Below are 15468 nucleotides of genomic sequence, written 5' to 3' on the forward strand. Positions count from 1 at the left end.
TTGAATAATCAAAGTAGAGTTTATTTCAGAAATACCAAAACTACGTTCAAGAAAGCTAAGTATTAGACATCTTCAGTTACTGGAGAAGCAATGAAATAATCTACAGAGGAATGTCATGCCAAGTGCAATAACAAACATTTACAGCACTGCTTCTGTATATCATGCATACTCAACCAAAGACAAAATTAAAGCAACAAAAGAATGCTATGTGTTAACATTTGAAAACTTTAAATATAAAGGAAAAACATGAATAAGAAATTTTGGTAATAAGAAAAAATATATGTCCAAAAATCTTTATTAAACACTGTACAAAACAAAATATTGCACTTTTAAATCAGACAATAAATATCTACAAAAGTATCTTACAAATGTTTTTCTTTTAATTTAAAAAAAAAAATGCTTAAACAATCAAGACCCATTGCTGATTAAAAAGGTAATGATCAGGAATATCCTCTCCTTGCAGTCAGCCTTGGACACAATAGTCCACATTAAACATTTTCTATACAGTAGTGCTAATCTAATTTTCAGTGATGCAAACCCATTGTGCAGGAATGCTGTTTCTAAAACTGTCTGACAGCATGCCTGCTAATTAGAATGTAGTGTGGTTCAGTAATGTAACACCAGATCCAAGTCAAGACTCACATTCAGCCTCCAACATGTGCAGTAGTGTGGAGAAGAAAAACATACAAAAGAAAAAGCTATCTGCTGCCTCCTATGGGGTTCTCTGCTTACAGCCCGAACGAAACATCATCTGTGATGCAGAAAAATAATATACCCAGGAATATTGTAATCAGAATTTATCAACTTGCAAAGACTTGCTTGGTTCATGCTCATGATGAAAAGTCATCTTGATGGAAAATTGCTCAAAATAGACTTTCTGCACTTGTCTGTCTTCATAATTAATATTTCTTCCTTGGACATTTTTCCCCATTAATAAAGTATTTATTCAAGACAGAAAATCTGACAGGCGTGTTTGGCTAATTACTGGCTCCCCATTTGACTACATGCAAGAGAACAGTGCTCACAAATGTTTCTTTCACAGCTCTGACAAGGAAGCCTTGTTTCTAATTCAAAATCAGTAGAGAAGTCTAATCATGCCAGAACGTCGATTGTACTTCAGTGACTGGAGCAGAAGAATAGAAACAATGGAAAATGACACTTCATTTATTCAAAACAGATCTATTGCTGTTTTGAAAATTATACCAGCATCTACAATGTCTTTTACTGCATGCACATAAATACAAGCACAGAAAATGAAATGCACTTCTGTGCATCCATCTGACAGCTAATCTCAGTAAAACATCCTGTGAGACTGACCCTTAGGCTCTTGCTGGTTATGAAAATGAAGTAACTGCCAAAAAGTTTACAGCTACAAGCCACAGCTTCTATGAATTCAAAAATCATGTTAAATTTGATAAAACAATAAAAACAAAAAGTAGGGGGCACTCATTGCTGCATTCCAAAATTATTCAAAGGATTTTGTGACTGTCTTTCTCAGAAGTTAAGAACAGTAAGCACTACCTGGTGTTTTTAAAGATAATGCTATTCCCCTGATAAAATCAAAAAACATGTTGGCCTGTAAAATTTTACAGATGATTTGCCATGTTACTATCTTCCTTATCCAGACACAAAAATATTTAAAACGTTGTTTAAAATGTTTAAAAGTTCCATTACAAAAAGTGGATAATAAAAGATCCCAGAAAAAATACCCTGTCCAGCATATCAATCTGCAATACTGTTTTTTCATTAGCCCCATGTTTCCATTTAACTGTTATGACTAATGTCTGATTTATTTACAAGTATATAATTTGAGCAGGCTAGTGTAATGAACCTCTCTTCTCATCTCTTCACTGCAGCATCATGAACTTTCCATAGAAGAGTTACATTTCTTGACATGACCGACAACATCTTTGTTTGTAGATGTCTATCAAGCATAACTTTAGCTGCTTTACAAACGTACAGTAGTGTGTTGTATCCTTGCATTCGCCTTCTGAAAAATATATTTAGATATTAAAAGACTTAATAATGGACAAAAGATAAATAGTAGAATTAATCATCATAATTGTAAACAACCGATGGATTCCTGGTAGCTTTGTAATTATTTTCCTTTGCACTTCTGAGAACAGCTAAAGTAGGTCACGAATAAGAGGGGTGATCTCACTGCATTTATTTCAGAGAACTACCCCACCTTTCAGGAATTAGCAGCTTGCTTAGAGACTCATGAATGAGTCACAACTGGCAGACATGTAGGGAAGTTTGCATAAAACAACTTCCTATAAATCCTGTTTCTAAAAGTGCTTTTGAGGCTTTAATATCAAACTGGCCTAGTCGTGAAGAAAAATAACCCCAGCATTACGAAGTGTTCCTTGGAGAGGTAAGTTTTACCTTTGAGATGTAAAACCAAATGCTTGTAAAATCATTAGTGTACAATTATGAGTCACTAATATAAATGCTACAAACTATTGCTATGCTCAGATATAAATAAATATTTACATACTGCCACAGGATGTGACATTGCAGTGCTGCCAGGTCACCGGTCTCTTCTTCCATCCGCAATACTGATCAGCCACAGGTTGGTTGTTCTTTCTGTGCACACAATACACTCGTCTTGACTGAAATCCACTCCCACAGTCCATACTGCAAGGCCTCCAAGGCCCTGTCCGCCAATAGACGTCACATGCCTCTGAAGAACAGTTTCTTCTGACAGCAGGTCTGCAGAGGAAAACAAATGGCAGCTAAATGTTTGCTGTTGTGCTAAACGCTTATTCACAGAATCACAGAACCACAGAATGGACCAAGGGACAGAAGGGACTCTGCTCATCACACAGTAAACTAGGCTGCATTGCTCAAGGTCATCTTCAGTCACATCCTTAATATGTCCAAGGACAGAGACTCCAAAACCTTTCTGGGCAGCCTCTTCCTGTATCTGAGAACCCTCAGAGTAAAAAGTTTTTCAGAAGTTGAATTTCTGTGAATTTCAAATTATGCCCATTCATCATGCCTCACTCATGACAAAAGACAAGCCCCTGTTTATTTAAACCAGTTCCTAAAACCTGGAAGAGAAAAAATGTTTTACCTTTAGGAAAATTTTATTGACCCTGAATTGTTGCATTGTGGATACTTCAGGTGCTTTTTATCCATAACCTCTCTCATAAACACAAGTAATACTTCCATGCTGACACAGAACCTTCTTACATGTCTGAAGCTGCCAAAGTGAAATCCTGTCTCTTACTAGTAAATGGAAGTTTCACCATTTACTTCAATGCAGCCAAAATTTCATTTTATATGCAACAAAAACATTTTAAATGCTCACAATGCAGAAGCACTTCTATAGTGAAAAATATAAAGAGCTGCTTTCTATAATCAAGAAGAATGGTAACAATTCACATGTATGTACTCTTAGAGAGAATGAGTGGGTAATATTCATTGCCCTACCTATGCATTTGCTCAGGAACAAGGTTTTGTTCCCTCAAACTCATGTTCAGTTTTAATTTGTCTCTAATTCAGATTTTTTGAGGTTACAGTGTTTCATAGACACTGCCATCTATCCATGCCCTATAGCATAGCCCCAAGAGATTAAAATTCTTAGGAGCAATAAAGCCTTTACTTTTCCTTTTAAAATGAGTTACTTAGAGACTGTAAAACAAACTGAGTTCTCACAAAAATATATAAAAATGCAAAAAAATGCATAACTTTTGGTAGTAAAAAAAATCACACACTCATTCATTCAGTTTTTGGCCCAAACACATCCCTCAAGAGCACATATGTAGAGGTAGAATTAAATCTATTTATGTGGATAAGTACACTTTATTTTTGTAATTATAAAGTAATAAATTTACATGGTCTACAAAATAAGGCCCAGGAAAACCCTTATATTGTGAAATCTAGTCCCAAACAGACCAGAATAAAATTGTATCAGAAGAGAATTAGCAGTAATAAGAAAGTTACGACAGATCACTCCAATTTCTGCTTTCTTTGGGCATCAAGATTCTCTCACTCTTTTTCTAGCTTTGTCATTAGAACAGAGGAGGACACTGATCAAATTCACTACCCGCCTTGGGTTCCTGAATTTGTCGAGTGTACACAAAGGGATGACTTGTCTCCTTTCTTGTGTTTGATTCGTAAGAAGAATTTGAATATTTATACTGCATTGATGATATTGTATCTTTAATTTGATATATAGAGACTCTTAACTTGCACTGCTTTGAACTGCATACCTCTTTCTTTCATCACAAGAAGAATTTGGCACCAAAGATCCATTATGAAGTTGACATACAAAGCGGCGATGCTGTAAACCTACAGGGCGGCCTATACAGCGACCAGAACACTAAAAAGAGACAAAAGGGTGAGGGGAAAGAAAAAGAAACAATCAAGTTAATAATGACAGAATCACCCTTCTAGGCAGTTATCCAATTGCACAACACATTCATAATTCTTGATCTGTATCTCTGTCTTCAACCCTCAGTTCATATTCTCAGTTCACACTTCTTCGAGATACTGACTTTCCTACTGAACCGTAAAGCTAAATCCATCATCTATTCTCTCATCCTTTCTGTAACGTTCTTTCTCCAACTCTGACAAATACAACCTTGCCTTGCTAATATCCGTATCCAGAATGTGAGAACAGCATTTCTCCATCATTACTTTGTTCATTGAATACTAAATATTACATTAATAATTGTCAAAGCTATATCAAAATGAACACAAGTTTACTGCACAAATGAAGATGCAATAGGAAAGCAAAGTTCTCTGTATTGTATAATGGCAACTGTTTCTGAAGCACACATCTTTCTTTGAGGACTTCACAAGTTCTGCTATGTGAACTGTGTATTTATAAGACTGCAATAAAAGCAATATACTAGCTTAAAAACGGAGTATGTAATAATGGATTAGCTTATAAAACTGAAACTAATATTTGGTTTTCAGGTCACATTCTGCTTATATTTCCTTCTCTTTGATGAATAAAATTAGCACAAACTGAAACAAGGATTTGTAATTCACTGTACTGAAAGGCAATTACAACTAGTGCCACATAGCTCTTCTTATGTGCAATAGAATACAGATGTTCAGACAATGGTATGATGACACTGATGTGCTTTTATAATATAAGGAGTTTCCAGACAAACTGTGTAACTTACTTGTCCTTTTGTCTGTGTTGTCCCTGCTGAACATGAATAACCCATACAGGGTTTCCTTCCCACAGGACGATCCCGGTGCATACAAGCATCTGGTAGGAGTGTCACCACACTCTCGTTGGCTTTTACTTGTTGACAAGTTATTTGGCGATGGCGAAATCCATTGCCACAAGTTGCAGAGCACTCAGACCACGGACCAGTTACCCACCTACAGGATGCAGAGACATTTACAGCAGATATGAAAGCACATAAACCTTGCTGGTAGTTTGCAGTGATAGTAGTGGTAGTTTGCAAGTAAAAATCAAGACAACCTGTCTTTGTAAGTTTTAGGTGGATAAATAGAACTTTGATGTGAGAAAAGGTAGAATACACTTTTTCAGTTGTCATGCAAGGTCTTATAAACTTCGTTACCTGATGACCTCTAAGATGTATTGTAGCTCAATATATGCTGACTGAAGTTACACTGTTTGTTACCCAGAAGGTTATATTAGGTAAACCCTATAGGCCCTGCTGGATTTATCATTTTTGCAGGAAGAACAGCACGCTATTCCATAACTTGCAAAATGAATGGTACTGATTTAGTTACTACTAATGTAACAGATGTCATAACTTATCCAAATTTATTACATCAAGATCCTGCTAGATAATGGCTGAAGGAGAACATTTTATTTATTGATTAGAAGTTGCAGAGATTTATTTTGCCTTTGCAGCTAAGAACAATACCAGGGAAGCAGCAAGTGGTAATATAATTTATTCTACTTCATCTTTTCATAAATCTAGGCTAGAAAAATGGAATGGGACTTTTCTTGTAGCACTACTGCAATAACAGGAAAAATATTCTGTTTTCTTTAGCAATTATGTCATTTTCTTACAGTCAAAGAGCTCATATCAATTCAAGGAAGTTTAATCTTTTACAGTCTGGACTCTTCTTTTTTTCTCCTTTTTAAAGCTCAAGTACTTTTGCAAATATTTGGTGCAACTACTCAACGATGCACAAATTTGGCAAACACTTAAAACACAACTTAAATACATGCCCAAACCCTTATATTTGCTTAACTGTACTTGTATGCTATGCTGGAGAGAAGTGGATTAAACACATGCAAGATATTTTGAATAATAAAGGCCCATGACACTGACTGTACATCTGAAGCCTACATAATTCTAGATACTCTCTAAACAGCTGCTGTAGGATGAAAGATGGTGCAAAGATCAGGGAACAGGGAAATGGAAGGGGAAATCTGACCAATTTTCACTTCTTTCCCTGGTCAGTAATCACAGCAAAGGGGGAGAGCTTGGAGGCACCCGACACAGGGCTCTTTTCCAGGCACCTGGGATGCTCCTCCTGTATAGGAAGCATGGGCTACTTCATAACACAAAAACAATTTATATGGTAACACACGTGTAATTCTAAGTATCGTTAACCTATGCTAGCATACACACAATTTCTTTCTACTGATTAACACACAAAGCCAAATTAAAAGCCAAATAAATCAAAGCAATTTATTAGGGGAGAATTTAGTATGTTTAGCTGTCTGAAATAAGTACTTAATTTTTATGGCAATTATTCTGGCTTCAGTGTTACTCAGATCATTAAGTCATGCACTGCAGTCCACTAAATGCATGGCCTGTGCTTAGGGGAGCACTGGGCCCCCAAGTATCCTCATAATTCTGTCTCAGTGCTCTGAATGGACAGATTTTAGAGGGAAACCTGCAGCTGAGCCTATGTTTCAAACTATTAGTTCTATTTTAGTATTTTTCCACTGGCAAAAAGTTCACTTGTTATGGGCTGGCTGGAATACAGACTCGCAATTTAGGATGATCTGTTTTTTTGGCTGCTAATAAAGAAATATAAACAAATTTCTCCTGATATTTATCTGTTGCTATGTTTTCTGTATTTAGAAAAAGAGTTTGGAACATACTGGCAAGATGCACTCCCACAATGTCAGTTAAGGTCTTAACACTTCTCTCCAAAAATTTTCCAGTGAGGGACAACTCCAAAATGTGTGCATGACTTTTCATCCCTCATGGATTTTATGTTGCTGACAGTGATGGCCAATCCTTTTAAGCAACGGAAAGCACTTTTTTTGGAGGATGCCTGTGGGATTTCCTGCTAAAAACCTAGAGCAACGCCTTGCTGAGCTGGAATGCTCAGTGCAACCCACCAAATCCGTATGTAACATTTTGGAATCAGATGTTGTGGTGGTATACTAGCCTGTGATATAAATATTTTCTGCTCCAAGATCACACAGTACACTAGTTTATCCAGACAGAAAATTGGCAGAGAAGTACATGTAAGGAGTGTGACACCGTGGTGAGGAGGCATTGGAGACAAAATAGACATTCCACAGTAAACACACTGCTCTGAGCTTCTCTGCCAGCATGGAAGGAGAGGAGGTGAACACAAGATTTCACTCATGAGCATCTCGGCTGCTTTAAACATGAGTTTTCTGTCAGGGCGTTGACACAAATTCCACAAAACTAGTACATCACAGTATCTCAGAGAAGTTCCAGCTTTGCTTTCAAATGTGGTAGCAGCAAGACTTGCTGCGGCAGCATGTTGTACGTACGGCTAATTTATTCAGCTGAATCAAGAGTTCTCCTGCTTGCTTGTGACCCATTTCACACCTCTCTTGATTTAGGGTTCATGGTGAAATAATACCCACAGTTTAGACTTGCAGTACACAGAAACAACTTCAGGAGATTGTAAGTATGTTTTTACACAGATAGGGCACATGGAAATACGGTAGAAGGGAGCTTACCTGGCAGGACAGTCGTCTATGTTGCATGACTGGTAAATAATTGCTGGCTTTTGCAGATGTCTGCATAATGATTCATTTACTTTCTGCTTCTCTGAATTCATGCACTGTGGTCTTCTGGAGCAGGTGCCTGAATTGCCACAGCTAGCAGAGCAAGTGCTCCACTCGGCATATTCCCATTTATAATCTAATTATCAGAAAAGAAAGGCAATTGTAAGCAGTGTGAGAGAGAGGCACTATACATTGTAACTGCATCGCATTTTAATTTATATGGCAGCATATTGTGTCAGCTAGACAGACACCATGTTCTCTGTAGAAAAGCAAATATTTCAGCATTGTGAAAGGGGACCATAAACCAGAGTAGAATTTAGTCCTACCCAGCTTCCTCTAAAGTTCAGCCTTTACATATAAGCATGAAGCTCTCTAGAAGGCAAATGGGATCAGCACATGTGCACTTGCAGGGCAGAACCTGGCTCACAGTAGGAACTGATGAACTTCTTTTAAAACTTTCATAACATTTTTATACAATGAGCATTAAAAAGAGGAAATTGTAAATCAGGCTCTCAAGGTTTCCTGCTGTTCTACAGCAAGTTTATTCTGAAGAAAACTCATCTTACTCCAGACACTTCACATAATTTCAAGATTTAAGAGAAACCTGTACTAAACTGTAGAAAATTACTTAATGCATAAATAATTTGCTACTGAGGCATCTGGCAAGATGAAAACGAAATTTGTTTTAAAGACCATTTTATATTAAAAATCAATCACCTCTAACAATTACTACCTTTATATTTAGTCACAATTCCACACTTACCCCTTCTCCCCAATTTTTTTTTGACACTTGGTAAAAGATGAAGTACTATGCAATGTTGACAGATTTTTATGTGATCACAGAAGGAGTCAGATTTTTCTGTAATAACCAAGAATAATTGATAGCTACCAGCTGTGTCCACAGGCTCACTCTTCCAGCACATAATGAATTCTTTAACTTATTGTTTTTCAATGTTTCCTTATTACTTCTGGGTTTCTTAAAATAATACAAAAGGGCCCTTTTCAAAGTAGAAACAGTTAAATTTACTGACTGCAACTATGATGGAGAGACTGTATTGTTTGTTTAACTAGGATGATACTGCTCAGAAGTGCCCTCAATATGCCTACTGTGCAAAAACCACCGAAGGAGATTTTGCAGTCTCAAAAAGGGATGGGTATTGCAGTGATGAAACGTTCGCATAAGCAGCGATCAGAGTTAAAGCTCCTGCCTGGAAAATGGAATCCCCCAAAATACTGAGCAGCCTCACTGGAAAGGGCATTAGGCAACCAAAAGGCAGTTTCAGCTGGAGACCAGTGATTGATAGTTTAATACCTGGCTAGACCCACTCAGAAATTCCAACTTTAATGAGATCTATATTAGGACTAAGGCCTGGATACATTTTTTGATAAATTCTATAAGGATATTTTATGATTAATTTCATTAACATTCTGATTTACTTTTCATTTCATACTTGTCACCAAAATAGTTACCCTTTATCTGTGACTTTAACTCTGCTGCCCCATGCGTACAGACCCAGTCCCGCTCATACAGATAATCCCCTGACAGTCACTGGGAATACACTCGTACACAGCAGAGGGGATTTGCAAGTTCTGATCTTAAAGCTTCTTTCACTCTTTTGCACATAAAGAGTAAGCTGAGTCATATTGATAGGATAATAGATAAATCACATGAGAACTTTCAGTTTCAAAAGATACTTTTCAAACATATTTTGCATTTCTTTTTTTTGCATTTTTTTTTTTTTTTAACTGTCGAATGGAGTTTGGTGTTTTTTCTTCCAGAATCTTAGGATCCATGTTCCTAACTCTATTTTTAAAAGCCCATCAATTATAACATAATTACTTTCCAAATCTCTTTAAATATTTACAAACTCCATAAAATGTTTGAAGACACAGTTGATTGTCCTGCTGGTGCACATGTAAGATCCTTTTCAAATTCGTCTATGATTCACAGTTCCACATTTTAAAACCTACTATTGGAAATGAAGTTTTGTGCAAGGACATTGTGTTGGAGGACATTCAAAATGTTCTTGAAAATTTAAAACTGAAATTGATAATGAGTATGGAGCATGGTCTACTTACTACATTGATATCTTTAGGGGTGACTACAATAAGATGGCAACCACATTATTGCAACCATATCACTTTGCATGACATCAAAAAATAACAATTAAAATTATTTTGATTATAATTAATATATTTGTAAAGATAGCCTCAAAGACAATTTTCTTTCTTTTTGGTTGGCTATTATGGTAGCAGTTTGCGTGATTTGCTGAAGAGGAAGTTCAGAAAACTTGCCTGATTTAAAATTGTTTAAAGCAGCAAAACACCAAATTGGGCTATATCCTCTCAGATTCTCGGCTACACAGTTAAGAAATGGAAGAGACCACGTGGTATTAAGTCCTGCTCCTGCACACATTACTGCCCATATTCAGCTCTGGGTATGAACATTGCCTATTAGCTTAAATGGGATTATGCATACACGTGAGGTTATGCATGTTTGTGAGTTACTTTTCATATATAAAAACAAGTTAATGTGCAGGGAAGTCTTTACAGAGTGAACGAAAATAGTATTCAAAAATGTAAGAATTTGTCATATAATTTTCAACAAACCTTCCTTCTTGACATTTACCCAAACTGACATTGGTTTTGCACTAGCTGAAGTCCAACATCGGAACCGTCCAGCAAATTGCCCAGAGTTGGTGTTCACCTCCAGGATGCGACCCCCAGCCAGGGTTCGGTATTCCAAGGTCTTAGCTTCCTCAATTGGAGTACCTCTGAAAAGCCAACGAACTGTGTTTCTGTAGCTTGGCAGCACTGGGCAACCTGAAAATCAATAGTATTTTAGCGTTTTCTAATAAACGCAGCAGCTACATTGAAATGTTTTTGCGTAGGTATGTATGATTGTGAGACTCTGTATACAAGACCTCATCAGTCAAAATAAAAACAAAAGCATGCATTAATTACCTGAAGCCCAAACTATGGCCCCAAATCCTGACCACCCCCTGAGGGTTATCAGCTATGTAAGATGATGTATACTTACCACAATTCTTTGTATTTTTGCTTTCAATAAGATCTCACAAATTTCACTTCTATATGAATGTAGGGGTGTGTGGGAGAGCAATTATTTAAATGGAGCGAAGATTTCACACCATACCAGCAAACCCAGACTCTTATGAATCACACTCACTTTCTCCATGGGGCCTTCTCTGTTTTAATGAGCAAAACATATCATTCAAATGACAAAGCATAAAAAAACAGCATACCTATCCTTAATGGATCTCCAGGTACCACACTAACATTTGTACCAATTCCAGATGCCATTAGAACGCGCTTCTTTCTGCTTCCCTTTGATAGTAGAGTGTTATTTTCTGTAAATCTTTGTTCTGTAAAACAACATACAAGATCTCTCCTTAGCAAGAATTAAATCAAGATGCTAAAAAAACCTTTCTATCAAAATATCCAGCACATTATTTATGAAGCACAAGGATAACAGTGCTTTGGAATTATTTAGGATCAACTTAATTCATGCAATTTAATTGTTCATCTAACATATATACTTAAGATATAAAAGCAGGGAAATGCACAAATTATTTATAATGTTCATGCCAATTTCTAAAGTAATAAAATTTGTTGAATTGTATGTATTTATTAGCAAAAAAAAATGTTTGTATTTATTAGCAAAAATGAGCATGTTTATGATCAAAATGAGCATGTTTACAAACAAAACTTACAGGATGTACGATCTATTTACTGTTATGAATAATGCTATTTATGATTTCATTACCAGTCATTCACACAGAACTCAATAATTCTCTCAGTGGAATTAGGCCAATTCCTTTGTTTCATTTGAAGGAATTGTGACAAAATGCTATAATAAAAAATAATCTCTTAAAATCTCATTAGACATAGTATATAATATGGGCAGAATCATGTACCTATCACTATGGCAACTCCTTTTTATCATATGCCAGAACAACTGCCAGAAATATGGGCAATCTGTCAGTAACATGCAGTTCTTGCCATTCAGTCAACATTTCTGTTTTAATGAGCGTGCATAATACTCATGATTCTCCTTCCAGAATGGTTTAAGTCTTTTGTTATATTCTGGCTTCCATGGGTCATTTTACATTGGTTGGATGGATTACTCAAGATTTTTCCTCAATGTAAAATGTCTGCACCAATCCTCCTGCTTGTCTATGTAAATGCTGGGACAAAGAAGTCTCATATCTTTGGTACGTCTTCCTTGGCCAACAGACCCAAACATCTATAACCTGCCATACACATGTGTGCTTAAGAAAGCAAGCTTTGTAGCAGGATTAGCCATGCATAATTGTGCTGTACTTTGTACACCAGAATATTGAGAGTTAATTTCTAGAGCCGAATGATCCATTTACTGGAGCTATTTGCAAGGCATGATTGTATTATACAGTATTACATGATTAATCTACTTACAATAGAGTCATTTAAATGGTGTTTTTCTTTACTTTTTCTATTCTGAGAATTAGCAGTTCATATTCTGATTTTTTTCCACATCCCTGTGTGTTATCAGCCTTTATGATTAGAAACAAAACAACAACAACAACAAAAAACATCCTTTGCTTTCATTTCACTGTACTTCCCTGAAGATTTTCTGAACTCAGGCCTACCCTGTTCCCCTACATAAAAGCACTGGACACAATGTAATATGATATTTGATTTAATTTTCTAATGTTTCTCATGACTTAAGGGCTTAAATTTGTTCTATAGAAGCAAGAAGATGGAACAACTTTTGAAGAAGTCACAAGTCAGTCCATCTGTACCTAGATGCACTGTTACAGGAAATGAGAGATCAGACCAGATCCCAGGGAGTCAGATCAAATAAAAAATTCCAAGTTCGTAATTAAGTGTTAAATATCACCCCACTTACCCCACCCAAATAGTTTAATCAGTAAAAATTGATGATAAGAGTGGGTGACTGTTAGCAGTAAGGAATTCTCATTCAGCACTTACCAGTTAAGTGGAGCACAGACGCAGCTTCAGCTTTTCCGAGCACATTAGTTGCTCTGCAAATATATGTTCCTGCATCTTCGTAGGAAACATTCCTCAGAGATAAAGAGCCATTCAAAGGCAAGAAAGAACTGATTTGTTGGAAGTTTTTCTTCTTATACCACGTTACGTTTGGTTGGGGAACACCTTTTAAATACATACAATTAAAAACAATAGGGTAAGATAAATGGTATATTTTATATTGCTAACTGCTACCATAGAATCCAAGAATCTTAAGTTCCTTTGTCTTTTGTCTTAAGTGTCCTTTGTCTACACAGACAGTGTAACAATATCACAGCAAAACAAGTAATTTTTCCACTCACAACAAAACTGCTTACTTGGAGCCCTACAAATAATTCAGCATCCCAGAGAGATTAAAGGTTAAGAACTGCAAGGTAAGCTCACAGAACAGTTTCAAAAACTGCTACCAGTCCTACAAAAGCAATGTGCTCATGTATCTCTCTATCAAAATATGTGAGACTGCTAACCCGAGTCAGGGCCAATTAACACAACTATCTGCATCCCAGAATGGGTGAAGAAATGAATGAATATCCAATTTCTAATTAAAAAGTATAGCAGAAAAATAAATTGGGACAAAATGTTTCTCTTGAAGGAAAAAAACTTATATATTTATAAGAGACAATAGAGAATATGTGGCCAATTTCTACCCCAAAAAACACCTGAAAACATACTGTAGCGGATGTCATAAGTACAGCTTGTAACAATGGAGCGTGAAGGAAAAGGAACAGAAAGAGCTATTAACAACAGTGCAAGGGGCTCAGCTGTTAAGCACTCTCATTTACCACTCTACAGAAAGCCAAAGGCCTATCCCTTTCCTACTGTCAAGCTTGTACTCGTCATTCTAAATTTTGATCCACAAATGACTTCGGATGTTTATTTTTAATTAGATGATTTTTCCAATTGCACAGTATTACCTCTGTGGAAGGACCTCTACAGATATTTTATTTTCCTCAAACATTTGCCTTCCAAAGGATATCTTGCAAGCTGGCAGATCAGCCACCTTATTTGTGCTCCAGTTGAGCTGCCGCAGATGAGGCACTATTTGAAGGCTCCAAAATCCTGGATAAATGGTGGGGTAAGTCTGACATAACGCGGCACAGTGATGAGCCACAGAGGCACGTGAATACACAAGGCACAAGTCAGAGCAGTTGAAGTGCCTTTTGCCTGAGCTCTGTTTTCTTGTCTAAATATATTGACCAGTGCTCCCTGAAGACTACCAAAATGGGTTCTGCTAGGGAAGCTGACCCAAATGGGGGACGTTTGGAAGTTTCAGCCATATTGAATGCTAATTCAGGCTCCTTGCTTCACAGATCATTGTGCAGTATTACTTTTCAGATGATGTCTTCATGATGTGGAATAGCCTTTAGGAACAACTTTAACATTTCAATCACTGGCTTAGCACTTTCAATGCACACCTCAAGTTTTTCCTTTACTGTAATAGGAACCAGACATATTTTTTGGATCCTGCCATTGCACTGAAGGAAAAAGCTCCCCGCACCATTTTTGTCTAGAAAGACAGCAGAAAAAAAGGCTCTCCTGCATAATCACAAATTTAAATTCTAGGCAATTTAGCAAATGTTCAGTGCTTTTAAACTCATGAGATTGTGTTTTACTCAGTAAAAATGTATAAAAACAAGATACATATCTTCAGAGTGCACAAGAGTCCAAAAAACCAGGCTGTTTTTCAAGTTTCCAGGAGAAGCCTTATGCCACATCGAAAAATCCCTTTGGAATTAGGAAGAGGTCCTGTTCTAAGGGTCTTTTTTTCATTATACCCCAGCTTTCTGGCTAAAATGTATCATACTCAGACACATTTTTCCTTTACAGTGTATTTTCCATGGCCATTCCAGCATATATACTGGCTATACAGATGGACTGAGGAGGTGCTGTGAGGATGCGGAGTTGTTTTAGTCCAAGGCCTACAGGTTTGCAGCCAGACTACCCTCATTGGCACCAAAGTCCTGCAGGCTGATCAGAGCCAAAAATATGTCAGAAAGAGCATGGTTAAGATGGGACCAGAGTTAAAAGCTTTAAAGTTAAATTCCACAATACACAAAAACAATAAAATATTTGGAAAGGTTCAAATTTAACTTTTAACCCGGGCCTCTATCAAAATTCAGCCCAAAATATCATCCCATGATAGTCTTCCCTCTGCCTGCAGCACAGTATTCAAAAATGTACCACATTCCTGGGATTTAAGTTAAGTAAAATGTGTCTTTCTTCCAAATTTGGGTTGTATCCTAGTATTTATACCGGAAGAATTGCCATGTCTCTATTCCTCTACCTCTCCCTCATTCACGGGGATGTTGAGCCTTTTAAAACCTTGACTGGAGTTCAGTTTGCAGAAGAAATCTGCAGAATAGCTTTGGCTCTCCACTGAGGTTCAAAATCGAGTAGCTGTCACACACCCTCAAGTCAATGTAAGTTACTAGCAAGTGATTTCTCTTCTTTCAATTTTTTTTTCTTCTCTCCAAGAAGCT

At 36.8% G+C, this 15468-nt stretch overlaps 1 protein-coding gene across 13 annotated transcripts in view; it reads right to left on the reverse strand.

Moving 5' to 3' along the window:
- Positions 1–15468, reverse strand: part of ADAMTSL3 (ADAMTS like 3) — a 200663-nt gene continuing 185195 nt past the window's right edge. For 12 of the 13 annotated variants that reach the window (XM_083849612.1, XM_083849611.1, XM_083849613.1 and 9 more), the window contains 8 exons: positions 12932–13114; positions 11206–11325; positions 10553–10765; positions 7895–8078; positions 5139–5343; positions 4218–4327; positions 2498–2712; positions 1–1990 (listed from right to left, as the gene is read on the reverse strand). In XM_083849612.1, coding sequence (XP_083705738.1) covers positions 1881–1990; positions 2498–2712; positions 4218–4327; positions 5139–5343; positions 7895–8078; positions 10553–10765; positions 11206–11325; positions 12932–13114 — 1340 coding nt within the window. In that variant the 3' untranslated portion in view covers positions 1–1880. Of the gene's footprint in view, positions 1991–2497; positions 2713–4217; positions 4328–5138; positions 5344–7894; positions 8079–10552; positions 10766–11205; positions 11326–12931; positions 13115–15468 lie in introns of those variants that run through there. The other variant, XR_014588478.1, reaches the window with a different exon arrangement.

The sequence above is a fragment of the Anser anser genome (genome assembly GCF_964211835.1).
Source record: "Anser anser genome assembly, chromosome: 10".
Lineage (NCBI taxonomy): Eukaryota > Metazoa > Chordata > Aves > Anseriformes > Anatidae > Anser > Anser anser.